The sequence below is a fragment of the Columba livia genome, chromosome 6, assembly GCF_036013475.1.
Source record: "Columba livia isolate bColLiv1 breed racing homer chromosome 6, bColLiv1.pat.W.v2, whole genome shotgun sequence".
In the NCBI taxonomy this organism is placed as follows: domain Eukaryota; kingdom Metazoa; phylum Chordata; class Aves; order Columbiformes; family Columbidae; genus Columba; species Columba livia.
In genome coordinates, this window is record NC_088607.1 from 35,177,150 (window position 1) to 35,200,641 (window position 23,492).

Here is a 23,492-nt window from a genome sequence, read left to right on the forward strand (position 1 = left end):
TAATGCTTGAAGGCTGCCTCTAAATACACTGTTAATTTGCTCGTCCTCGATATCTCCGCTGTTGGCCTTTTTTTGGTGGTTTCTCTTTCTTTTTGCGGGATGATGCCCTGATTCAGAAAACCACTGTATCATGGGGCACTGGGCCCTATTTTTGCTGCTGTGCCCACCCTGGGCTGCCAGGAGCGAGGAGGTTTAGCTGGTTTTGACTTCCCGGGAATACCTGCCTGGCTCCGGTTCCTCCCTCCACTTAGAGCCCGGTGATGATTTTATAATTAAGGTGTAAGGAGAGGGGTGTGGTAATTGCTGTGTGTAGGTGGGGATCCTCACTGCTTCTCCCAGCCCATCCAAGATTCCTCAGTCTGGGAAGGAGCGCAGCAGAGGAACCGGCCACCGAGGACTTGGAGCAGCATGGACAGCAGATGGGGTGGCTTGGTGCTGATCCTTTCCCTGTGCCTGGGCTCCTACCAAGGTAAGGCCTGGGGGCAGGACTTGACCAGAGCCCAGAAAACCCCTCTGGACCCCACAAATAGGCCCAGCCCAGGGGTTTAAGCTCTGTACTGTTGGAGTTAGGAGGTGCTACCAGCTGCTTCGCCTCTTGCCCACCTGGATGTGAAGTTCTGCCCTTAAAGATGGTTTATGGGGCAAAAAGTGCTTCGCTCCCTCCCTCCTCTGGCCTGGGCATTCGGATGGAGCTGGTGTATGGAAGAAGGGAGGCTGGTTGATGGCCAGGTGGCAGAGGGCTGCTGTGCCCGCTCTGTATGTGTGATTTGGGGGGAACTATGTTCTTGTCCTTGCGTGACAGTGACTGTGGTGCCACCTGCAGTGGCCTCTGTCCTTAGGGGCCTTGTAGGAGGTGCAGGAAGCAGCAAGGCTCCTCTGCTGAGCTCCGGGCAGGGTGATGGGGTGGGACACCACAGACAGACCCGTCAGTGTCGGGACTTGGGGTATCTGAGCAGATCTTTCCAGGGACAAGCTCATGCTGCTGACCCCTCGGCATCCCCCGATGAGAGGGGAAGGTGACACCTGGCATATCCCCAGGAAACAAGCTGGGAAGAACCTGTTTCTGATCTCTCATCCTTGCTCAAGAGGAAATTGCTTATTCTGGGGGGAAATTTCCCCAGGGAAGCTGCTGTTGTAGGCAAAACCCACTTGTTTTAAGAGGGAAGAACTCCTCTACCCTGATCACCCCGACCTGGGCCCACTGGGCTTCTCCGCTGTGCCCTGCCCAAGCCCAGCTTTGCGGCGGAGGAGTCGTGCCCGAGCGCGCGTCCCGATGCTGGGGGAGGATGTGCCGGGGTGTTCAGCTGGCAACAGGTGGAGCAGGAAAGTTCACCCATGCTCAGCACATCCATCCTCAGGGCAGTGCCTGCTCTGGGGAAGCCCATGGTGGCTCTTGTGGCGGCAGCTCGGCTGCATGGAGCAGTGGGACTCTGCAAAAGCCTTGGAGGAGGGGTTGATGCTGGGAAGAGCGTATTTACGACTTTTTGCTGCAACAGGGGCGTGCACCCGGGTGGGAACTGGGGCATTGGGGCCCGCACCGCCACCCCCGGGGTTTGCATCACAACCTGCTCGCCAGGCTCAGCCGGCTTGGCTGGTGCGCTCCGCGTAACGCCGGCACAGCCCTGCCGGAGCGGGAGCGTGGTGCTGGACCCCCCGAGCAGAGCCCACCCCACCCCAGGGACCTGGCGGCTGGGGATGGGCCAGTGCCAGCTGGCCTGGGGCCACCAGCGTGGCACAGGAGCATCCCTGCCTTGTCCTGCACTCCAAACTGGGGCTTTGCTGAAAATGGCATTGTCTGATGTCCTGCTGCCACGCTTGAAACATGGAGGAGAGCTCACGGGGCACTGACTGCCCCAGCTGGTTGCCCTGTGGTGATGCTTTCCACCTGGAGAAGCTGCCCTCCTCTCAGCTGTTGGGCATTATGATTAGCATTAATTATTTTCAGTTGCCCAAGTTTCAGCTTGAGCAGAGTGAGGAAGAAGCACTGAGCTGAGAGCTGCCACGAGATAGAAAGGAGCAGCTTCAAGCCACCCGTCGCCTTTAGACCAGCACAATCCCCCCACACTGTTACCAGCAGCATCCTTGTGCCGCCAGTCTGGTCTCCAGCACAGAACTGGGAGAGATGCTCGTGTCTGTGGGTCAGGTAGGGCAAGCTGTGGGTTGCAGGTAGGGCAAGTTGTTGCCTCCCCTCTCCTCTTTTTTTAATTTGGGTGCTTCCCCTGAACTCATCGCTGACTTGCCATTCCTGTTTGCCCTGATGCCAGCACCAGGGTTAAAACAACAATGCATTTGTATCTCTCAGCTGATGCGGTGACTGCAGCATTGCGCTGTCACAGGCGTGTGGGACCCGGGGGACTCGCCCTGCCCCAGGGCTAGCCCTGCCCCGCTGCTGCCGTCAGCCCATGGGGCAATCGGGCTGAACCCACCTCCCGCTGCCCAGAGAGGCTGCGCCAGCACTTTCAGGAGCAGGCAGGACTGGTGGAGGCTCAGGAGCCCCCTTTCCACAGGTGGTCCTGGGCATCTCGAGCTGCTGCCCCAACACGTCCCCAACACATGAGCTGAGGCTGTTGCCAGAATCTAATGTGCAGGAAAAGAAACATTTGGGGAGAAACCTGACAAGGGTGCTGCCATCCAGAGACCTGGACAGGCTGGAGAGTTGGGCGGGGAATAACCTGATGAAATTTAACAAGGGCAAGTGTAGAGTCCTGAATCTGGGCAGGAACAACCCCAGGTTCCAGTATAGCTTGGGAAATTACATATTAGAGAGCAGTGTAGGGGAAAGGGACCTGTGGGTCCTGGGGACAGCAGGGTGACCATGAGCCAGCACTGGGCCCTTGTGGCCAGGAAGGCCAATGGTACCTGGGGTGGGTTAGAAGGGGCTGGTCAGTAGGTCAGAGAGGTTCTCCTGCCCCTCTGCTCTGCCCTGATGAGACCCCATCTGGAATATTGTCTCCAGTTGTGGCCCCTCAGTTCCAGCAGGACAGGGAACTGCTGGAGAGAGTCCAGCGCAGCCACCAAGATGCTGAAGGGAGTGGAGCATCTCCCGTGTGAGGAAAGGCTGAGGGAGCTGGGGCTCTGGAGCTGGACAAGAGGAGACTGAGGGGTGACTCATTCCTGGAGATCAATATGCAAAGGGGGAGTGTCAGGATGATGGAGCCAGGCTCTTCTCGGTGACAACCAGTGATAGGACAAGGGGCAATGGGTGCAAACTGGAACACAGGAGGTTCCACTTAAATATGAGAAGAAACTTCTTCATGGTGAGGGTGGCAGAGCCTGGCCCAGGCTGCCCAGGGAGGTTGTGGAGTCTCCTTCTCTGCAGACATTCCAACCTGCCTGGACACCTTCCTGTGTAACCTCATCTGGGTGTTCCTGCTCCATGGGGGGATTGCACTGGATGAGCTTTCCAGGTCCCTTCCAATCCCTAATGTACTATGATACTGTGATAAAAGGCGGTGTGGGTGGACAGAGCAGCTCGTGCCTTTGGTTTTATTCCTGCTGTGCACAGTCCTATGGCTGGGGATGCGTGGTATACCTGGTTCCAAATGCTCTGGGGGGGGCTGTGCTTTCCTTAGAAACGCCGGCTGCAAGAGGGGGTGCAGCAGGGTCTGTCTGTCTATCCGTGTGCTGCGTCCCTCAATATTCTGAGCGGTCCCTGGCCCAAGCAGGGCAGCGAAGGGCTTGGGTGGTGCGGGTCCTCGCCTCCTCCCCAGGGCTGGGAACACGGACACGAGGCGGCTGGGTGCAGCCCCCAGTGGGAACAAACACTCGCCCCATTGCAAGTTAATCCCCGACGTGCCAACGTGGCAATTAAACCACCGGTGTTTGCACCACGCCACAGCGTGGCTTGTGCGGCTGGCACCGCTGCCGTGCCGCGGGTTCGCAGCCAGGAGAAAGCACTGTCATTGGGAGGAAATGAAATGAAAGAGGAGAAAACCCACGCAGAAGTGGGGTTGCTCAATGGCTGCGGGAGTCGCGGTGCTAACCGGCAGCTGGGTGCAACTCCTTTCGCAAGATTTATTGCTGTATTTTATAAGCGGGATGTTGAAGAGTGCTGCAAGGCCGAGGATGAGCCCCCAAGTTCACTTTGCATTTGCTGCTGGCCCCAAGCTGCTGTGACATCCTGTTGGCAAAGCCAGCGTCACATGCTGGCCTGGTAAAGCTGAGCTTTGCTGGGCATGAAAAAATCATTTATAGAACCCAGCAGCCCCAACCAATGTTGCAAAAGCTGAGGGTGAATCACAGCAGGAGGGTGCGGAGCGTCGCCCTGGGGTCGGGGTGCTGGGCTGGTGTGGGGCGGGAGGTGGCCTCAGGGTGCCCGAGGGGGTGACGGTCTCTTGTCCCCACCCCGCAGCCAGCCCCCTCCACCGCTGCGATGAGAAGCCGGAGGACTGGTGCCGCGACGCGGTGACAGCAGCCAGATGTGGGGCACTGCAGCTGTGCCAGCTCACCGCCTGGGACCAGGGCCTGCGGGTGACCGTGCTGGAGCGGGGCATGGAGGGACGGGCCCATCCTGCCCCAAAATGTGGGGCTGGGGCGGGGGAAAGCTCAGCCTGGCTGCCCCCAGGCTGGGTGTCCAGAGAAGCATCTGCTGATGTTCTCAAGGAGCAACACGTGAACCAACAGCGTTGCCCAACCAGGGGGGTTCATTCACATAGAACTGGGATTCTGCAGGTGGCAAAGATGAGTGGGTACCCCAAGATATTCCCAAGAGCCCCTCAGTGGGGTGTTTCTGGGGTGGAGGGATGGGATTGGTGGGAAGAAGCTGAGGGTCTTGGTGCCGTGGCAACATCCTGACGTGTCCTCTCTCTCAGCAGAAGGGGTTCCCGTGTCACCTGTGCCAGGTGGCGGTGTCCGTGGTGGGCAAGATCCTGCAGGACAACTGCACTGTGGTGGGTCATGGCTGGGGGGGCACAGGGCTGGCATTTCCCTCTTTCCCAGCTCCCCCATGGGGCCAGCTCAGCCCTGAGCCCTCTCCTTCTCACCCAGGAAAAGATGCGGCTCTTCTTGGATAAGAAATGCCAGTACCTGCCCTTCCAGGACTGGTCGGTCAAGTGCAAGAAGATGGTGGACACTGGCATGCTTGTCCTCGTCCAGTTGGGCAAGCAAGTGCTGGTAACTGGTGGGGACACCCCCCTAAAACCTTGGTTTGGAATGTCTGGGGGCTCTCGGAGACTGGGACAAAACCTTTGTGAGCTGGGGATGGAAACGACCCAGAGGGGAGCGTGGCGATGGGGCAGCCCCAAGCCGCCACCCTCTGCTCCTGCAGTCAAACCCCAAGGCAGTGTGTGGGACCATCAAGCTGTGCCAGCCCCGGGAAAGCCCCACGGGGGCCCTGAAGTTCCAGAAGCCACCACCAGCCCCCGCGGGCCCCGCTCAGGACTTTGCCGGCGCGGTCGCCCCCTTCATCGCCAACGTGCCGCTGCTGCTCCATCCCCAGGACCCGCCTCGCCACGGGGCACAGGTACCATGGCACGGGCAGGAATGCCGCTGGTGCTGCTCACGGGTGAGATCGCCCAGTTAATAATGAAACAGAAAAAACATTAAATCACTGCACAGCAGTAATGGCATCCGACTGGGGGCCTCACCGCTTCAGGGTGGGGACCACAGGGATGCTGGCCAAAAAGCTGCCCCAGATTGTGGGCAGCATTTAAACCCAGGCGCGGGGTGGGCTCAGGTTGGTTTTATTCTGGGGGGGATGTGTACTGATGTGTCCCTGCCCCTGTTCTCATGCAGGAGGGGGAGGAAGAGTGCGGGCAGTGCCTGCAGCTGGTGGCGGCCGCGCAGCTGGAGCTGGGGACCAACGCTGCCTTCACCCAGGCCCTGGTGGCCCACGCCGAGCTGGCGTGCGGGGTCCTGGCACCCCCCCTGGCACACTGGGTAAGGGCACCAACATCCCACGGGGCTCCTCAGGTCACTGCAGCGTGGGAGCATCTCTTGTGGGTGGGGTGTCTGGGTGGGTGCTGGGGTGTCTGGGTGGTGCTGGGGTGCCTGGGTGGGTGCTGGGGTGTCTGGTTGGTTCTGGGGTGTCTGGTTGGTTCTGGGGTGTCTGGGGGGTGCTGGGGTGCCTGGGTGGGTGCTGGGGTGTCTGGGGGGTGCTGGGGTGTCCCCCAGGGATGCTGACACCCTGTGTCATCCTCACAGTGCAGGCAGCACCTGGCTGAGCACACAGACGTGGCCACACAGCTGCTCCGGCACTTGGTAAGTGGGCGATGGGCTCCCTGGGAGTGGCGGGGGGGCCAAGAGGCACAGACGTGGGGTCTCAGTGGCAGAAGTGGGGCTCTGCAACCCCCTTGCTTTTCGTTCCTATAACTTTTAAATGATTCCCCCTCTCTCTGGCTTTTCTCTCTTCTCTTTATACTGTTTTCCTGCTGTTTGGCGGCCTCTCCACCGGCAGCAGGCCGAGGTAAGCGAGACCCCTGACCCAATGTGCTGAAATCACCCTCTATGGGGAAGTGTGGCACAGGCTCGCCCTCCCGGGGGGGTGATGCCCACCCGATTCGGGGTGTCTCTCTCTTCCCCAGGACCCCATGGAGCTGTGCGGCCACCTGGGACTCTGCTCCTCCGCCTCGGTCGTGCCCCTCCACACGCTGCTCTCGCAGAAGGTGACGCATGTCCTGAGCACACCGGGGGTAAGCAGGGACCTGCCGCGCTCCTTAAAATACAAACGCTGGGAGCATGGGGCTGTATTTTGCTTATTCTTTTTTCCTTGAGCATCCCCGTTGATTAAAAGGTGGGAAATATGTTTGTCGGGGGTGATGGCTGTGTGGGATGAGGGCGGCATGATGTGCATCCCACTGTCTCGTCCCAGGAGGATGGGGAGGGGACCACGACGCTGTGTGAGGTGTGCCAGTTTGTGATGAAGGTGGCCGAGGGCCTCCTGGAGAACAATATGACAGAGGTGAGCCCAGGGGGGAGAAAACGGGCAGCTAGGTGTTTGGGGACGTTTCCCTCTGCCTGTTTCCTCCCGGCAGGAGCAGCTGGTGAACGACATCGAGAAGGTGTGCTACATGCTGCCCCACAGCGTCATCGGCCAGTGCAAGGACTTTGTGGATTCCTATGGCAAAGCCGTGGTCATCATGCTGCTGGAGGCCACTGACCCGGCCGCCGTCTGCACCATGCTGCGCTGCTGTCCCCGCAGCGGGGACACCCACCCAGGTGAGCCCAGGGGGACCCAGCTGGCACCCAGACACTGGGGCCCTGGGGAGCGGGGTGGTGGGGGTGCTAACGGCCCCCCTCATTCCCCACAGGGGCGCTGGAGCAGCTGGGAGTGGGTGCTGGGACCTTCTGCAACGTCTGCCAGCTCGTCATCACCTACTTCGATAACGAGCTGCTGAAGAACGAGACGCTGGCGGAGCTGGGCGAGGTGCTGGAGAAGGGTTGCGAGATGCTGCCCACACCGCTCACCAGCCAGGTGAGCTGGGGGGGGAGCACCCAGCCTGGGGGGGACCCATCTGCCCCACCACGGGCTCACCCCCTCTCTCCATCGCAGTGCGAGGCGCTCGTGGTGCAGTACGAGCCGGCGGCCGTCCGGCTCCTTGTGCAGATGATGGATCCCACCTTCGTCTGCACTGTAAGTGTCTCCGTGCCATGGGGCACCCCGACTGACGTGGGCATTTTTGTCTGAGATATTTTTTTCTTCCCTCTTCACTATTTTTTCCTCCACAACGCAGAAAATCAGAGCCTGTGACTCACCTGAGGAGGACGCCCTGGACTCGGACCCCTGCGCCTGGGGCCCCAACTACTGGTGCAAGAACATGGCCACGGCGGTCGAGTGCCATGTAAGTGTCACGAGCTTTCCCTCCCCTGCATGGGCAGGGTGCTGGGAGTCCCTGCCTCCCCTCGCCACCTCCCCCTGTCTCTCCTACAGGCTGTGGAGCACTGTCGGCGTCACATATGGAACTAGGAGCCACCTCCCTGGCCACCTGGGCTTGCCCTGCCACTTTGGTTCAGGATCATGGACCCCTTCCCTTGGGACACCTGCAGTCGCAGACAGCAATGGCCAAATCCCCATCCCCTCCTCTATCCCCATCCCACTCTGAACCTCTTGTGGGGCCCAGATCCTGCAATGCGGCTCCATCCCCGTGGGCTGGGATGGTTTCTGCTGCCCAAGCGCCGGTTCCCCGGCCGCCGGCAGCCTCACACCGCAGGTCTCACTTTGGGCAAGCCCAGCGCTCTCCTGGTCCTTCTTTACATTGGGGTGGCTTTTTATTTTTTTAGTTTAATTATTTTTTTCCCCCTTGGTCACCAGTTAAAGAAACAAAGTGGATTAAATTTACCTGCAATGCCCGGCTTTGCAAGACATCTGCAGTAAAATGAGTGAGTGTGGGGGAAAAGTCGGGTCCTGTGCTGCCCCAGCGGTGGTGGTGAGGGACAGCGGGACACAGGCTCGTCCCTCCCTGCCACGGATGGGGGGACACGCAGTGCCCGGCCCCGAGTGTGCATGGGAGCATCTCATTGCAAATAAACTCATCCCGTGACCCCTGCTGGTTGTCTCCTTCCTCCTTCTTCTGGGGTGCAAACCCGGGGGAGCCCCAAAATCTGGGGTGCAGCAACACCTGCGGTAGCATCTCAAAGGCAGTGATGAATTTAGGAGTGAATTAAGAGAAAAAGGAGGGTTTTATCTTCAAAAGGAGGTTTGGGGGTGATGAATCCAGGGAGGAAGGATGACAGACAGGTTACCCAAAGCCATAGACAGTGTATTTCTGAGTCCCGCAACAGACCGTGCCCGAAACTCTCCACAAGGTTACGACTGGAAACAAACCCCCTGAACGAACAAACCCCAAAGCAAGAAGAGGGGAAAGAAAAAGGCAAGAAAAGACACGCATGAGCACGCCACAGCCAGAACCCCACTTCTCATCAGTCTCTTTTTCCACGTCGCAACGTGTTTTGGTAAAGCCAGCAAAATGGAGAAATGTCTTTGTTTATTTTATTCTTTTTTGGGTCTTTCCTTGCTGGAAAGGTGATGTTAGTGCCAAACAGACACGGCCCTCCGTGTGCTGCCCCGGCCCTCCCTGTGCCCAAGGGGTGACAGCTGCTTGTCCCCACCCTGTGCCTGGGGATGCTGCGGTGGCACATCCTCTGCCCTTGGCCGCATCGTGCTGCCACCCTGCCCAGCCCAGACTCTCATTCCATTCATTTAGCTTTTCTTTTCTTTTTTTTTTTTTAAAAAAAGACCTTTTTTCTTTTTAAATAAGAAAAATTAAAATAAAAAAGAATTAATGCTTTCATGGATAAATGACAGGCGAGTAAAAGCAAACCGGTCCTGAGAGCCCTTTCCCAGGGCCAAGCTCTGGAGTGAACAGCACTAGTTGGCCTGGAATCCTTCTGCAGGGGAAGGGGGAGCTGAGCACCAGTTTTGGGGTGCCCCCAGCCCCCACTGCAGCCTCCCGCTCTGTGCTTTGTCCCTGCCAGCCCCCGTTTGCCTAGAGGAGACACTGCCAGCGCTCGTCATAACTCGGTGATCTCCAGTGGGCTCTCCATGATCACCTCCCGCATCTTGTGCAGGGGGGTGGACTTGGCTGACTCGGTGCGGGCGTTGTGGTCGCTGTAGCCCCCGCACTCAGCCGTCAGAGTCTCCAGCGAGCGCCCCAGGACCTTCTGGTCGTCCTCGGGCAGGCTATTGAGGTCAGAGGCCAGCAGCGTGCCCGTGCTGCCATGCACCACGTGGATGCCATCCGGACCTTTCAGCTCCACCGGCTGCTTGTGGCGGAAGCGGAGGCTGCCCTGGCTGGGGCCACGCTCCTCCTCCTCCTCCTCCTCCAGCTCCTTCTGGATCAGCTGCAAAAGGTCAATGAAGCAGGGGAGTCATCATGTGATGAACAGATTCTGGCTTCTGGAATCTCCTGCGATGCAGGATGGATGGGAACCTCCTCTTTGGAAGCAACCTCAGAGCGTGGTGATGAGGGTCACCAGCATCATGATGATCTGCAGCCAGACCCCCTCCCTAATCCCACCTCAGGTAGCTGGGTGGTGTGTCCTACAGCACCCTCCAAGGAGGGGGCTGGGATTTGGGGTGGTGGGGAGGAGGCAGACAAGGAGAGAAGTTGAGGGAAAGCATCCAGCCGGGATGGGGCTGGAGGGGTAATAACGGTGAAGAGGGAGAGGGCAGAAGGGCTGAAAGGTGTCTCCCATCCCACTGCTTTCCTTGGAGTCATTACCACTCTTTTAAAAGAATGAATCATGTTGGCTTAATTGCACACTAGGTGACAGAACCTTGGTTTTGGAACAACCTCCTCTGCTCTCTTTGTCCCATGTTTTGCCCCCATGAAGGGGGACGAGTCTGCAGGAGGAACTCCTGCACCAAAAACTCTCTGTTTTGCATCAAAAGCTCCTGGACTGCCAAGCTCAGAGGTGCAGAGGGGAGGGAAGATGTCCCTGTGTCTGCAGGATCTGCAGCTGCTTGGCCAGCCTCGGAGGAACAGCTGTGCCTTTGTGGGGAGACAGAGAGATGACAGACAGATGCCCAGCAGACACACTGCATCCCAGAGGGCACGGCAAACACCTCCCCACACCCATGCACACTCCGTCTACCTCCGAGACCGAGGAGCGGTCCCCCTGACTGGCGGTGGCCTTATGCACCATCCGCTGGGCAAAGAGCTTTTTCAAGCGCATGTAATCATCCAGGACCACCTTCAGGAGAGAGCCCTGGGTGGGGGGGAGAGCGATGGGTTACCCAAGGGAGGCGGCTTGGTCGAAGGGAGGCTGGCCTCGACCTAGCATTTTTTGGAAAAACACCACCCTCCGGTGTCACAGCCGTGAATCTGGGAGTTGTAGCAATAGGAGAAGACAGCTTGGTGGAGGGTGCCCGCACTCACTCACCTTGATGGGTCCCTCCCGCATGATCTGCCCCAACTTGGCGATGTTGTCGTACTCCTGGATGGCTGCCCGCAGGTAGCGGTCGTCCTCGGGCTTGGCCGCAGAGGGTTCTCTCCCAAAGGTCCCCTGCAAGAGGAGAGAGAGAGCAGCTGAGGACATGGTGCCAGTGCTGGATGTGGAAAAGGAGTGTCCCCTGGCAGGGGCCATGTCTCACATGGGTGCGGGCAGGGCTGTTCCAGAGGTCAGTGATCTCACTCAGGTTCTCTGGTAGGTCATCCTCGTGCTCTGCCTGTGCTGCCAGCTCCATGTTCCTGCAGAAGGGGTCCAGCCACACCGGGTTGGCCCTGCCCGGGGAGAGGAGCAGCCCTCAGCATGTGCAAAGACCGCCTGAAAACCTGGCAGCATCCCGAGCCCCATCCATGGATGCTGAGGTTGTGCTGCCTCCTCCTGCCCTGTGCAGACATGTATTCAGCTGCCCTGGATCCAGACACCCGCCCGTCATCTCTGCTGACCCCAGCCTAGCTGGTATTGGCAGAGGTGGAGTCACAGGAGCAAGCACAAGGTCTTTTGTAAAGCTGGTTGAACATGAGCCACCAGCAGGACCAGGGCAGCGATTCCATCCTCTGAAGGCTCCCAGGGCAAGCACGTCCCGGGCCAGCATCATGCCCTGCAAAGATGCCCCGCTGCATCCCTCTGCAGCACACAGAGGCGGCATGTCTCCACCTCCAACCCACCCTGGCTGCCAAACTCCAGCTTCCCTCTCTCGGGAGCAGCCTGTGACCCTGCGATGTGCCACACTGAGGTGACACAGAAGGGAGTAGCAGGAGGGGGAGAACTCACCCATCGAAGGAGTACTTGTTGGTGTTGGGCATGTCCATGATGTCCATGAAGCCTCTGTTCCCTGCAGGAGGTGGGGGGAGGGATTATGGGGGGCACATCAGCAGGCTGAGCAGCAAAGCAGCCTAGCTGCGGGCAGGTGGGACAATTCTTTATTGGGAACAGAAAGTCGGTGACCAAAGAGGCACCAGTGGCCTGAGAAACACGTCAGGATGCAGCTGCTAACAGCCTGCATGCTGAGATAAATGTCCCCTCCCACCACCGTGCCTTGCTGAGTGGGATTGCTTCCAATTTACGCCCTGTGACATCCACCCTGTGTACCCCCACCCAGCTGGAAAACCCCAAACCCACTCACCGGTGGAGCCAGCCACTATGGCTTTCAATTTCCTTTTGTGCCTGTGAAAGAAATACAGCAAATCAAGGGAGAAAATAAGGAAGATGCTCAAAAGAAGAAGGGAGACAGATTTGCAATAACCCTGCAAACATCTCCCATATCTATAAGGCTGGCGAGCTTGGTGGGGAGAGGTGACATCTGCATTAAAACCATTGTAGTTTGTGAGAAGAGGGGCAGTTTCCCCCTTGGCCAGTGGGGACATTGTGGCCAGTGGGGTAGAGCCCGGGTGTTACTCACACTGTCCGGTAGTACCAGTTCATGAGGATGAAGAGCATGGCAGCCAGGAAGAGCAGGACAGCCAGCACGATGATTGCCATCTGGGAGAGACAGAGAGGTAGCGGTGACCTTCAGCACAGAGCCAGAACCCGGCCACGGGCACCCATCCAAAATTATTTGGATGAACCATCTCTCCAGGCCATGAAACAGCCACCTCCAGCCCCAGCTGGGCCATTACCTGCAGCGCTGAAAGGTCATCCGGGGCCCGGGCGGTGATGGCGGGCTGCACGTCCAGCACGTTGTAGTTCCTGAAGAGGTTCCTCAGCTGCTCCTTGTTCTCATCTATCATCTGAATCACCCTAGGAAAAGAAAGGGTGCTTGAGCATCTTGACATTAATGAGGTTCCCCAAGGACTCAATGGGCCAGGTGGTGGGCTGGGTGACGTACCGCTCCACGTCCAGGATGCGGTTGGTCTCCCTGTTCACTACATGGATCAGGAGCTCTGTTTGCGCGAAGTTCACCCGACCTTTCTTGTCAACATGGAACTGGGGAGAGACAGCAAGGTCTGCAGTGTGGGCGAGGTGTCTCCTCCCAAAGCATGCTCATGTGGCAAGAGACCCTCAAGCTTGGCATGGGGCCAGTCTGGAGCCCTTCGATACACCCCAGCTTGGGCTGTATCCATCACCTTCGGAGCTCAGGGGTATCTACAGTTTATACAGAGAGCACCCTCAAAGGAGACCTGCCAAGCGACATGTGGAAGATTACCTACCCGTGCAAGCGACCTCAAAGATGAATGGTTACCTGCACATCATCTGTGTTGACAATGGCTCCTGTGATGTTGGAGAGCAGGCTGATGAACTCCTCCTCAAACTGCCTGACCTTATCTGGGATCTCATTGATGATGATTTTAACCCGTTGGTCATCTCGCAGGATGTAAATCCCCACAATGGCTGTGTCATTGTGACCCACCAGGTCAGAGGCCATGATGTCCACCACAAAGTAGCCGGGGTTGTAGGCCGTGAATAGGTCAAATGTTCTCAGGATCCCATCAAGGGTTCCTGGAGGAAGGATGGTCACAAGCCCAGGGTTAGTGGCCCTGGCCATGGGCATGTTTTTAGCCACAGGGATGCCTGTGCCCATGGCCCCATGCTCCCACGGCATTCAGGGTACACACCGATGCTGAAGATGTTGGCCACCTCCTCGGAGTCATTGGAGTGCTGCTTGATGTAGCGGATGCCCAGGATGTTGTACAGGACCAGGCTGTTATTACCCACGTCGGCATCCACCGCGACCACTCTGATCAGCTCCGATCCCACCTTGGCGTCGGTAGCAACCCCTTTGAGGGAGAGAGACAGGACGGGGACCTGGGGCCAGGCTGGGTTTCACCATCCCTCCACGCAGATGGATTTTCCTCAGAGCATCTCGGGCTCCAAGTGTCCCCCCCAACACTCCTTACCCGCTGTGTACTCCGACTTGGTGAACTGGGGGGACTGGTCATTGATGTCATCCAGGAAGATCCGCACCTCCTGAAGGGTCAGGTCCCCGCTGAGGTCCCAGGACTGGGCTCTGCCCCCGCGCTGGCCCCGGGGAGGGGACCAGTTCCTCTGGCTGGATGCTTTAACGATGATGGAGTAGCACGGCTCCTTCTCCCGGTCCAGGTCTCGCAAAACCTGCAGCTTCCCCTCCCGGCTCAGCTGGAAATTGCTCTCCCGGTTCCCAGCTGGGCACAGAAAGGGGACCCCAGTAAATCCCCTTTCTGAAACACCACCTTGCCCATTGACAAGGGCAAAAAGGCACCGAGGAGATAATGGGAGCGATGGAAACTCTTGGCAAGGTGTGCATGTGGGGACACAGAGCTGTCCTTCCCCCCGCCGCTCGTCACCCACCTGCTATGAAGTAGTAGACGATGGCATTGGAGCCCTCATCCGCATCCACCGCCCCGGTGACGTTCCCCACCACAGTGCCAGGCTGCGAGTGCTCAGGGACGGAGAGCGCCTGGTACTGGGGACTGTCCTTCTGCCACAGAGCCCAGAAGAAGGGAGGGTTACAAGTATCGTGGGGTTTGCTTTTTGTTTTGTTTTTTCTCTTTGAAAGACTGAAAGTGGACAAATCCCATCTGCTCCCCTCCACAGCGGTGCTCAGCTCCATCACACATGCTTGCCGGCATCCCCATCCCTGCACCCACTGTGTCCCGTCCCCTCCACCCCGGTGCCTTACAGGTGGCCTGAGGAAGATGGGCTCGTTGTCATCAATGTCATCGAGTGCCACCTGGAGGGGCTGCATGGTCTCGTAGGCTGGCTGGCCCTGGTCGCAGGCCACGATGATCAGCTGGGGAGAGAGGCAAAAGCGCCGTCCTGGGCAAAGCCACGTGGGCCAGGAGACATCGCTGAGGGGAGTGGATGATTTTGGGGGGGATTTAACAGGGAACTTGGAGTTGGCCCCCTAGGATGCAACTCCCTTGATGGCACTTGATAACCATGCGATTCCTGCTAAGGTGTGACACCTTCACAACTGGGGCAGCTGACCCCATCCCCACCACATCTCTTGCCTCCCACCATCCTCACCACATTGCTTGCATTCCACCAGCCCCACAGCCCCCCACAGGCACACTGTTGCCTGGCTCACATTGTACACCGCCTGCTTCTCCCGGTCCAGCCGCATGGCCGTCTGGATCAGCCCGCTGACTGAGTCGATGCTGAAATACTCCCAGTCTTTGTTGCCCGCCCCGGTTTTCAGCAGGTTGTAGAGCACCGCTCCGTTGAGGCCTTCGTCTTTGTCTGTGGCGTAGACCTCATAGACGTTGGACCGCAGGGGGATCTCCTGCTTGCACATGCACAGCCCTTCAGTCCTGGCATTGCACATGAGCTCTCCTCTCTCCCTGCTCCTCCAAACCCCCTTGTATCGGGGTCATCAGGCTCCCATTGCCCAAAACCCAACCAGAGGCTGGTAATGTGGAGCCATGATTCCCTTTGTCAGGGTGGCTGCTCCATGAATGCACAGGGGACTGGCTGTGCCAAGACTGGCTTCCCAGAAAGGAGAAACATCTCAAATGTCAGCATTTCAGCCCTTGTTTATAAACAGACTTGGCAAGAAGCAAGTGGTCATTTCCTTATTTTGTGCATTGCTGAGGTTTCTGTTCCTCAAAGCTGCCCCGACATTCCCACTCGCACGTACAGAAAGGGGCTGTTGTTGACTGTCCAGCCCCATGACCCCAACCTTCTTGCATGTTAAATCAAGATCTTGTTTCATCCCCAATGGAGACAGAGAATAGATTTTGCCACCAGTAGATGCAGGAGGCTTCCCAGCCATGGTCTCGGTGTGCCATGACCCCTGCTCCCTGTCCAGGGATTTACCTCCTTAATGTGCAGGATGGTACCATTGGGTGGGCGGACGAAGACGGGCCGGTTGTCGTTGACGTCGATGACCTCCACGTGGAGCATGGTGGTCCCCCAGAGAGGCGGGTGTCCCTTGTCTGTGGCCACCACAGTCAGGTTGAACCTCTCGTAGGACTGCAAGCGTCGGCGGGATGTGATGAGCCCAGAGTCTTTATTGATCTTGAAAGCCTCTGGGGGCAAAAAAACACACATCTCTGTCTCAGGACATTTAGCACCAGATAAATTGATTAGAAACCAGTCTACCACCTGAGGCACACCTCTCACTGGAGGGAAATCCCCATGATGGGGTGATGGAGCAGAGCCAGCTGCCTGAGGCCAGGGGTGCAGATGCTTTTGGGTTGCTCTCTCAATTTCAGAGCATCTCTGCCAGCTGCTGACTGCCTGCCACCGGGCAGCGACAAGGACCCTGTTCCCAGCCCACCCCTGGCTGACATGCACTCCTGCCCAGGTGAGCTACACCAGCCAGGACAGTGCAGGGGTCAGAGGGATGTCAGCTTCCCAGCTTTCCTCTGAGTTTGCTCCAAGACTCACTTGTGTACAAAGAAAATACTGGGGTGGAGGGGACAAGAGGAGAAGCCAAGGACAAAGGCAGGCAAAACCATAAATGCCACGCCATGAGGAACTGGGAAATGTGGAGCAACACCAAAAGCTGCACGTGCACAACCTTGCTCCAAACCAGCTGCGGGACACGGGATGTGGGCTTGTCCCCTATGTCTCCTCCAATTGCTCCTCATGGTAACTCTCCTCCCTGAGAGCAGCCACCTACCTGCCCCGGGGCCCTCAATGCTGTAGGTGACCATGCCGTTGTCCCCTTCATCTAGGTCGGTAGCAGTCATGGTGATCACCGACGTCCCTGCCGGCTCGTTCTCGTAGACGCTGGTGCTGAACTGGCTCTTGCTGAACTGGGGTCTGAAGTCGTTGATGTCCAGAACTGTGATCAGCACCTTCAACAAGTGACGTGAGGCTGGAGACAGCTGGGCATCCCCCGGGGACCGCACACCCGCCGTGATCCGCGGCTCCGCAGCAGGAGCGCGGTGCCCTTCCTGCTATTCGTTTAGCTCTGCTGGCCGAATTCCTGCCTCCAACAATGGGGGCTGCCATGGCTGGGGCGCCCATTCATGTCAGAATGCTCACAGACAACAGTGTCACCCTCCCCTGCCCCTCCTGCTCCATCCCCTCCCGTCCCAATGGCACAAAGCCCCGTGCACCCTCCACCCCGCACCCCCTGGGGTCATCTGCTCTACCTTCTGCCTAATTCCTACGCAGAGCCACCTGTGAGCCTGCCAGGGTGCCAAGCCTGATGTTTAACACCTTCTTGCCAGGGACCACAACACAATGGGTGGTGGGAGAAGAGCCCTACCTGCACGGAGTTCTCCCGCCGGTTACTGGAAATGTCCCCAGGGTTATCCCTGGCCACAGCTGTCAGTGTGTAGTGATCTTTCTTCTCCCGGTCCAGGGCTGACAGGATGTAGATGTCACCCTGCAGCACACAGAGACCTTCAGGTGGATCTCGCCTGGTAGAGCTGGTACTCAAGAAGGGGCAGAAGGTGAGGTGCGGGAGCAAGGCACGAAGTGGGACCATCTCAGCCTCCCCTCCCTTTTCCTGCTCTGTTCCAGCCTCAGTTGGCTCCTTACCGTGTTGGGATTTATCCCAAACTTGCCCTCTCCATCCCCCAGGCTGTACTGGATGAGAGCAAAACGCCCAGAATCCGCATCTGTGGCCTTGACCCTCAGGATGACCGTACCCAATGGCACGTCCTCAAAGACAGCTTTCTGCAAGAAAAGGGAGCAGGCAGGTCCTGCATCACTTGCTGGTTTAGCAGGTGGTATCTAAGGGTGAGGGTGGCACCCAGGGGTGGCCACAGCTGGGCCCAGAATGAGATGTTCACACACAGTGCATTGGTGGGTTGACCATCTTCTTCAGCTGGTTCAAGCACAGACAGAGGGAATAGAAGGTGTCCCTGGGGAACCTCCAACTCTATGTCTGTCCTTTCTGAGCCCCACATGAACTTGGATGGGGGATCCCAGCTCACCTGGTAGGATGGTTGGCTGAAAACAGGATTGTTGTCATTGATGTCCACTATCTGGAGGTACACAGGGATCTCAGCGGATCTGCGGGGAGAGCCATTGTCGGAAGCTCGGACAGTGAAGTTCAGCCACTGCACCTCCTCGTAGTCCACCGTCCTGTTGGCCACGACCTTCCCTGGAGGATGGCAGACCCTGAAATGAGAAACCTGCACAGGGCCACCAACCTGTCCCAGGACTCCCACCCCCTCTGGCCACCTACCTGCTGACTGGTCTTCAAGGCAGGTGTAGCCTTCTGGGGAGAGGTTCAGCAGCTCGTAGGTGATCTGCCCATTGGCACCTTTGTCTGGGTCCACCGCTGAGATGGAGATGAGTGTGGTGCCCTCTGTGGCTCCCTCCAGGATCCTTTCGGTGAAATAGGTGACTCCAAAGGGGCGGAACCGGGGTGTGTTGTCATTGACATCCAAGACATTGACTGTCAGCTTGGCTGTGGCCATGGTAGAAGCCATAGCGGAAGAGACGAGGAAGAGGACAAGTGAGAAAGGAGGAAAGGATGGGAAAAGGAGGATTGTAAATATACAGGCATGAAACTCCAGGAAAGCCAACTAAACGGAGCTGGTTCATCAAGACAAATGCCAGCATCCAGCAAAGCCACTATGCCTTGAGCTGCCTGTGGGACAGTCTCACCTACTTCAGACCTACTCTTGATCTCTGTGTGCCTTCTCACACACAGGCCTGGATTTACCAGCAGGAGGGTGGCAAGATGCTGTGGGGATGGTAACGAAGCAATATCTCCCATGGTACAGTTATGGGCACATGCTCCTCTCCATCCCCAGTGCAGCCCTGGGATGGATGGGCCATTTGCTAAAGGAGGGCTCAGAGGAAAACCCAAACCTGCTGGGAGCTTATCTAGGACTGGTCCTGCTGGAAGTGCTGCTGGTCAGGATTGAGAGGGAGGTGGGAGAGCTGCTGGCTACCCAGAAGCTGCACTAGTGCCTGGGAAAGGTTGTGCCAGCCCCGGCATCTGCCAGTCCTGCCCCTTCCCGGCAGGATCCTGCACCTACCATTGGGCACGCTGACCGAGCGGTCGATGACTTCACTGGCATTGTCGTGGACGGAGATGGTGACCTCGTAGGTGGCCACCAGTTCCCGATTGAGAGGAGTTTTGATCTTCACAGCTCCTGGGAAACCCAAAAAGATGAGGGTCACAGCCTGTGCCTGTTTCCTCCTCACTGAGGAACCCGGAGAGATGGTCTGTACCAGCCGACTGCTGCACCCTCTGCCGGACTTGTTCTCTTGCCTCTCCCCAAAAGTTGAACAGGGAAAACACTCAGCAGCTCCACCTCCTGCCTTCCTGCCTGCTCCCCTCTGCCCAGCCAACAGTTTCTCACACTGCCTCAGCCAGGGTAAGGGTTTGTGTTGTGTGGACAAGAAGGGTTTGGGAGCAACTGTTGCTTCCCATCCATCCTAGCTCAACACCCCGTCATCTTGAAGAGTCTTGTCCTGTATCCTTTCCAACACGAGTGTTGGTCTTTCCTGGATCAGGTCTGTGCTTCCAAAACAGACGTGGGGAGCTCCTGGCCCTCCTTCCCTGAAGGCAAAGTTTGTCACCCACCACTTACCCCAGAACCTCCCTGATCCCCCCAGCGAGGGTGCCCGTGTCCGGTCTGCCAAGGCTGAGCAGCCCCCGGCCTGCAGTGGGGCCACCTGCCATGGAGATGGGTGAGATGGAGGGAGGTGATGGATGGCACGAAGAGAGAAAATGAGCACAGACACAGAGACAAACCTGGTGGGCCGAGAGCCGGAAAGGAAAGAAAAGGTTTGGTTAAGCCAGTTGGAGGGGGAAGAGAGGACAGGGCAGGGTGAGACGGGGCAACCGGAGGAGGAGGACGGGGAAGCAGGAGGGGAGCATCATCTCCCCATGACTCGAACACCTACCTCCAGGCAGAGAAGAAGAAGAAGCAGAAGAGAGTAGGGGGTCCACACCGCCTGTGCCGCCCTTCCCGCTCTCCTACCTGTCCTAAAATCCACTGCGAATGCTCCTTGCTGGTTGGGTACCAGTGCGTCCGTGTCATCACGGGCCAGGATCTCCAGAAGATAGTACTCCAGGCGGGGGTGGAGGTCCCGGTCGATGGCGGTCACCTCAGCCACCACAGTGCCGGGGGCGGCTGATTCGGGGACGCTGACTGTCTGGATGGGGTTGATGAACTCAGGCCGGCAGTCATTGACATCGTCAATGAAGAGGCTGACGGTGGTGGTACCAGAGAGCGCTGGTGTGCCCTGGTCCACGGCCACCACGGTCAGCCGGTAGGCATCCCGCTCCTCCCGGTCGATGCTGATGTTGGCCACACGGATCACCCCTGTGGTGGTGTCGATCAGGAACCTGTCCTGGCTGCCACCCTCAATTCGGTAATCGAGTTGCTGGTTGAGGCCACTGTCAGCATCTGTGGCCATCACCTGGAGGACGGAGAAGCCTGGAAAGGGGGGACACAACCTTCACAGAATCCCAGAATGTCAGGGATTGGAAGGGACCTGGAAAGCTCATCCAGTGCAATCCCCCCATGGAGCAGGAACACCCAGATGAGGTTACACAGGAAGGTGTCCAGGTGGGTTGGAATGTCTGCACAAAAGGAGACTCCACAACCCCCCTGGGCAGCCTGGGCCAGGCTCTGCCACCCTCACCATGAAGAAGTTTCTTCTCAAATTTAAGTGGAACCTCTTGTGTTCCAGTTCACACCCATTGCCCCTTGTCCTATCACTGGTTGTCACCGAGAAGAGCCTGGCTCCATCCTCCTGACACGCCCCCTTTCCATATTGATCCCCATGAATGAGTCACCCCTCAGTCTCTTCTCCAGCTCCAGAGCCCCAGCTCCCTCAGCCTTTCCACACACGGGAGATTCTCCACTCCCTTCAGCATCTTGGTGGCTGCGCTGGACTCTCTCCAGCAGTTCCCTGTCCTGCTGGAACTGAGGGGCCACAACTGGACACAATATTCCAGATGGGGTCTCATCAGGGCAGAGCAGAGGGGCAGGAGAACCTCTCTGACCTACTGACCACCCCCTTCTAACCCACCCCAGGTACCATTGGCCTTCCTGGCCACAAGGGCCCAGTGCTGGCTCATGGTCACCCTGCTGTCCCCAGGACCCCCAGGTCCCTTTCCCCTACACTGCTCTCTAATATGTAATTTCCCAAGCTATACTGAAACCTGGGGTTGTTCCTGCCCAGATTCTGTTCCTGACTCTACACTTGTCCTTGTTAAATTTCATCAGGTTATTCCCCACTCAACTCTCCAGCCTGTCCAGGTCTCTGGATGGCAGCACAGCTTCCAGTGTCACCACTCCTCCCAGCTTGGTGTCATCAGCAAACTTGCTGACAGTCACTCTATTCCCTCGTCCAAGTAATTGATGAATATATTGAATAATACCGGCCCCAGCACTGACCCCTGAGGCATTGCACTAGATACTGGCCTCCAACTGGACCTCATCGACCACGACTCTCTGGCTTCTTCCCTTCAGCCAGTTTGCAGTCACCTCACTACCCGGCCATCCAGACCGCACTCCCTCAGTTTAGCCTTCTCAAGCCAGAGTTGGAGAGCAGCAGCAACAACTCCCCGGTCCAAGGGAAATACTACTAAGCTACATGAGCAGCCCCCATTCTCAAATTTTTCCCTTCGAGCACATTGTGGCCAGCCCTGATGCTGGGAGCTGGACTTTCACATTCCCAGGGGAAACCCAGGTCTCCCCAGCACCCACCCTGAACCCAGTCCCAGCCTTCTCCTGACCTGGGGGGCTGTTTTCCCGCAGCCGCACCGTGATGGATGCTGGCTGGAACACGGGGCGGTTGTCATTGTCATCCAGGACGGTCACGGCCAGGCTGGCTGTGCTGTTCAGCCCCCCCACATCACGAGCCACCAGTGTGAACTCCAAGCAAGGGTCCAGCAAAGCCTCTCGGTCTACCACGCTGCCAGGCTTCACCGAGACGACACCTGGAGAAAGGGGAAACCCAGTGACAGACCCCATGGCTGCCTGGTGGCCCTGGGCTGGGGACAGGGACCTGCTGAGCCACCCCACCTGTCCTGTTGTTGATAACAAAGAGGTCCAGAGATGCCTCCAGGAACTCGTAGGACACCACAGCATTGCTGCCCTGGTCACCATCCAGAGCTAAGATGGGTCCATTGAGCATTGTGACCGGAGTCCCTGGGGGATCACAAGGGTTAGGGAGGGTCATGGCCCACAGAGCCCCCCTGTCTCCCTCCCACCCTGGTGACGCATGAGGGACAGCAATGAATGGATGGAGGAGGTGACAGAGCGTGGCCTCGCAGGGCACAAGGCAGCGGGGGGGCAGCTGCTGCAGCCTTGCAGACCGACTCGCGAGGCCCAGGCGAGGCGGCGGCATGTCCGGCTAAAAACAAACAGACAGACACATCCATCAGACGGGTGGCACCGGCACCCTGACAGCGAGGGCATCACCTGGAGGCACCCAAACCCTTCGCCTGGGATGTCCCTCAGTGGTGGGACAGGGAGGTACCTGAGCTCTTGGAGCAGGGAGCGATTTAAACGGCAAGAAGTCAAAAAGAAAAAAAGGAAGATTTCTAGCTCTTTGCCTGGGAAACATCTGCCTGGACAGGCCAGACTGTTTTGTCTCTGACCCCCGGAGCAAGGTGGCACCAGGTGCTGGTGACGAGAGCTGGCACCCTATCCCCTGCAGGGACATTGGGCAGGTTGGTGCCCTTGGGGCTGCCTCCCTGGCTCAGGCCATGGCCATGGCTTGCTGTCTGCAGCTGAGCGATTCTCAAACAGGGCTGATTTCTTGCAGGGTTGCATCTGAACTGTGCCTGGAAGGGTTTCCACCAGTGGCATGGACCAAAGCCATGGTCTTCTCGAGGCTGAGCTCCCCGAGTGGTCAGGAGGAGCCCTTCATACTCAGTATCTCCATCCCACTGACCTGTAGCCTTTCCCTGCTCAACGTCGTGTCTCCTTCACAACAGCCAGGAGACACCTCCCCTCGCCCAGCCCCAAAGGGTGTCTCCAGGAGCCACGTAAGGGAGCAATGAGAGACCTACCCGGGGGAGAGTTCTCCATCACCTCAGCCTGGTAGGAGCTCTGGGTGAAGAGGGGGCGGTTGTCATTTTCATCCGCTATGTAAATGACCAGCAGGTCAAAATCCTAAAGGAAAATGGGGACAAGAGGGAGATGACCTCAATATCATTTCCTTGAGCTCATCTCCTGCCTCTCCCACTGTTGTTCAAAGCTGAAGCCCTGTGCAACCATGATGCTGTGAACCTTGGACCACCCTGGAGGGTCTGCAGGGACCCTCACCCCGGGGCTGGGCATCCCTTCCCAGCCTGCACCCCAAAGGGTGATGCGTGGGACACCTTGGCAGGGCCAAAGGATGCTCCAGTGTCATTGTTGTTGTCCAGCATTCCAGTCCAACTTTTTCCCACCTTCTGTGACTGGAGTCAACCTGAGGTGTTGGACTTGCCCTAAATCCTACTGGTCCTGTTCTTTGGTGGTTGCAGCCCCAGCCTTGTGGCCCCCAGACACTTTTGGGGGATGAGGGTCCTATTGGAAATGCTGTGGGTGAAAGCACCACCTGGTTCTGGCCACGGCAGGAGCCCCTTCTCCCACCCTCCCTGCTGCCTGCACTGCTGGAGGCCCGGGCAGGGTCCATAATTACCCGCCTGGCATTGCGGATGTTCTCGGGGTTGTCCTTCACCGTGACCGTCAGCCTGTACTCTGCCACCCGCTCCCTGTCCAGCGGGCGATTTACGTAGATGATGCCACTCTGGTGAGAAATAAGGGAGAAAATAG

At 57.9% G+C, this 23,492-nt stretch overlaps 2 protein-coding genes across 9 annotated transcripts in view; one reads left to right on the plus strand and one right to left on the minus strand.

The window, feature by feature from the left end:
• Positions 1–309: 309 nt before the first annotated feature.
• Positions 310–8,483, plus strand: LOC102093264 (prosaposin). 4 transcript variants are annotated; one of them, XM_065068019.1, is made up of 15 exons: positions 310–469; positions 4,352–4,470; positions 4,812–4,889; positions 4,987–5,112; positions 5,267–5,461; positions 5,734–5,877; positions 6,142–6,198; positions 6,395–6,403; positions 6,522–6,629; positions 6,809–6,898; positions 6,972–7,155; positions 7,248–7,411; positions 7,490–7,570; positions 7,671–7,778; positions 7,868–8,483. In XM_065068019.1, exons 1-15 carry the CDS (start codon positions 409–411, stop codon positions 7,901–7,903), a joined length of 1,560 nt encoding a protein of 519 aa, XP_064924091.1. In that variant the 5' UTR covers positions 310–408; the 3' UTR covers positions 7,904–8,483. The 4 variants fall into 4 exon arrangements, with proteins under 4 accessions (XP_064924091.1, XP_064924093.1, XP_064924092.1 ...); XM_065068021.1 differs by having other exon boundaries at positions 6,978–7,155; XM_065068020.1 differs by having other exon boundaries at positions 4,815–4,889.
• Positions 8,484–8,675: 192 nt separating this feature from the next.
• Positions 8,676–23,492, minus strand: part of CDH23 (cadherin related 23) — a 201,370-nt gene continuing 186,553 nt past the window's right edge. For 2 of the 5 annotated variants that reach the window (XM_065067984.1, XM_065067983.1), the window contains exons 10-35: positions 23,359–23,466; positions 22,745–22,847; positions 21,753–21,878; positions 21,464–21,667; positions 19,698–20,156; positions 18,747–18,863; positions 17,945–18,169; positions 17,691–17,860; positions 17,293–17,430; positions 17,018–17,137; positions 16,424–16,601; positions 15,616–15,827; positions 14,888–15,082; positions 14,480–14,590; positions 14,149–14,278; positions 13,719–13,982; positions 13,437–13,598; positions 13,064–13,320; positions 12,710–12,807; positions 12,501–12,621; positions 12,284–12,363; positions 12,008–12,048; positions 11,656–11,716; positions 11,030–11,159; positions 10,819–10,941; positions 8,676–9,777 (exon numbers count right to left, since the gene is read on the minus strand). In XM_065067984.1, coding sequence (XP_064924056.1) covers positions 9,448–9,777; positions 10,819–10,941; positions 11,030–11,159; positions 11,656–11,716; positions 12,008–12,048; positions 12,284–12,363; positions 12,501–12,621; positions 12,710–12,807; positions 13,064–13,320; positions 13,437–13,598; positions 13,719–13,982; positions 14,149–14,278; positions 14,480–14,590; positions 14,888–15,082; positions 15,616–15,827; positions 16,424–16,601; positions 17,018–17,137; positions 17,293–17,430; positions 17,691–17,860; positions 17,945–18,169; positions 18,747–18,863; positions 19,698–20,156; positions 21,464–21,667; positions 21,753–21,878; positions 22,745–22,847; positions 23,359–23,466 — 4,263 coding nt within the window. In that variant the 3' untranslated portion in view covers positions 8,676–9,447. Of the gene's footprint in view, positions 9,778–10,530; positions 10,645–10,818; positions 10,942–11,029; positions 11,160–11,655; positions 11,717–12,007; positions 12,049–12,283; positions 12,364–12,500; positions 12,622–12,709; positions 12,808–13,063; positions 13,321–13,436; positions 13,599–13,718; positions 13,983–14,148; positions 14,279–14,479; positions 14,591–14,887; positions 15,083–15,615; positions 15,828–16,423; positions 16,602–17,017; positions 17,138–17,292; positions 17,431–17,690; positions 17,861–17,944; positions 18,170–18,746; positions 18,864–19,697; positions 20,177–21,463; positions 21,668–21,752; positions 21,879–22,744; positions 22,848–23,358; positions 23,467–23,492 lie in introns of those variants that run through there. The other 3 variants (XM_065067987.1, XM_065067985.1, XM_065067986.1) reach the window with 3 other exon arrangements.